The 1,566-nt window shown below is 43.7% G+C and overlaps 1 protein-coding gene across 1 annotated transcript in view; it reads right to left on the reverse strand.

Annotated features, from left to right (window-relative positions):
• NMRK2 (nicotinamide riboside kinase 2) overlaps window positions 1-1,171 on the reverse strand; it is a 5,793-nt gene extending 4,622 nt beyond the window's left edge. Inside the window, exon 1 of the mRNA XM_005430357.2 lies at window positions 983-1,171. Coding sequence (XP_005430414.1) covers window positions 983-1,008 — 26 coding nt within the window. The 5' untranslated portion in view covers window positions 1,009-1,171. The remainder of the gene's footprint in view (window positions 1-982) is intronic.
• Window positions 1,172-1,566: the final 395 nt, after the last annotated feature.

Below are 1,566 nucleotides of genomic sequence, written 5' to 3' on the forward strand. Positions count from 1 at the left end.
CCTGAGCCCCTGAAGGGCCGCCATGGCCGGTCCTTCACAGCCCGAGCCCCTGAAGGGCCGCCATGGCCGGTCCCTCACAACCGCGGCCCCGCTGCTCAAGATGGAGCGGCCTCGCTGCCCTCATACGCCCCATAACCCATTTAATGTAAAAGCCCTGAATAACTTAACTCCTCCTCCTTTTTTTTTTTAATCCCAAGGCTGTATAAATCCCTCAGTCGCATATTATTGATATATTATCATTCTAATAACCCATATTACCCTTCACTATTCCATTTCCGGAACTTTCCCGCGGCACTCTCACCCCGTCCCAACACCAGCACACCTTAAATCCTGCTTTTAAAATTAAAATCAATGCCCTTTATACACCACCGCCCCATCTTATTAGAAACGGGATTTTCCCCCTCTTCGTCTTTCAGAGAAATTTTAAAAATAATTTTCTTGGTCTATCTGGCCTCTAAATTTACTTGAGAGAGTGTTTTTGCCATCTCAGCATCCCTCCTGTTAAAACTATAAAAGGATAAATAAAACTGCTGATGAAAGTATCTCTAAAAATATATAAACATATATGTATAAAATTTGTATATATAAATATGTATATAAGACAAATAAGTATTAAAAATATATATAAAATGTATATAGATAAGTCTGTATGAAAGGATGTGCTGCCCTCCGTTGAGGCAGCATCCATTCTTTAAATCCTATAAAATATATAAAAGGATATATCAAATAAAAGCACATCTAAAAGTATATATTAAGATATATATTAAAGAATATATAAAAGTGGATGTCTTCAAAGTGTGTCTTAAATACACCCTGCTGTCTTTAAGCACGACGAATTAACACGCATCAAGTTGCATCATCTCTCAAATCCTATATCCCGAATATCCTCAAATATCTCAAATCCCATTTCCCAGATAAATAACCCCCAAAAATTAAACCCGAAAAAACCATAAAACAAGCCAGATTTTTAGCAAGGACTTACCCTCCGATGCCTATAATATATTTCATTTTGCCGAGTCGCCTCTTGAGCCGGAATGTGGCGAGGGAGAGGGGGGAAAAAATAAAATTGGGGAGGGTGAAAGAACTTAAAGCGGAACAAAAACCCCGCTGTCCGTGTTCCTTCCTTTCCCCTGGCTCTGCTCTGCCTCCCCGAGCCTTTCATTGAGGAAAAGGCGCTTTTGGGGCGGATTTATAGGGCCGTGTCCCCGCCCCGCAGGAGCCCTGTGACCGTCATGAGCCGCGATGTCACGTTCGGGGCAGGGCCGGCCAAGCCTCAATGTCACTTTTTGGGGGGGCTTCAACCCGTCAATGTCACTTTTTGGAGGAGTCGAACCCCCCAATGTCACTTTCTGGGGGGGTTCACCCCTTAATGTCGCATTTTGGAGGGGTTCACCCCCTCAGTGTCAGATTTTGGAGGGGGTTGAATACCTCAGTGTCGCATTTTGAGGGCATTCAACCCCTCAGTGTCACATTTTAGGGGGATTGAATACCTCAGTGTCACAGTTTGGGGGGGTTCAATCCCTCAGTGTCGCATTTTGGGGGGATTGAATACCTCAATGTCACATT

The sequence above is a fragment of the Geospiza fortis genome, unplaced genomic scaffold (genome assembly GCF_000277835.1).
Source record: "Geospiza fortis unplaced genomic scaffold, GeoFor_1.0 scaffold569, whole genome shotgun sequence".
NCBI lineage: Eukaryota > Metazoa > Chordata > Aves > Passeriformes > Thraupidae > Geospiza > Geospiza fortis.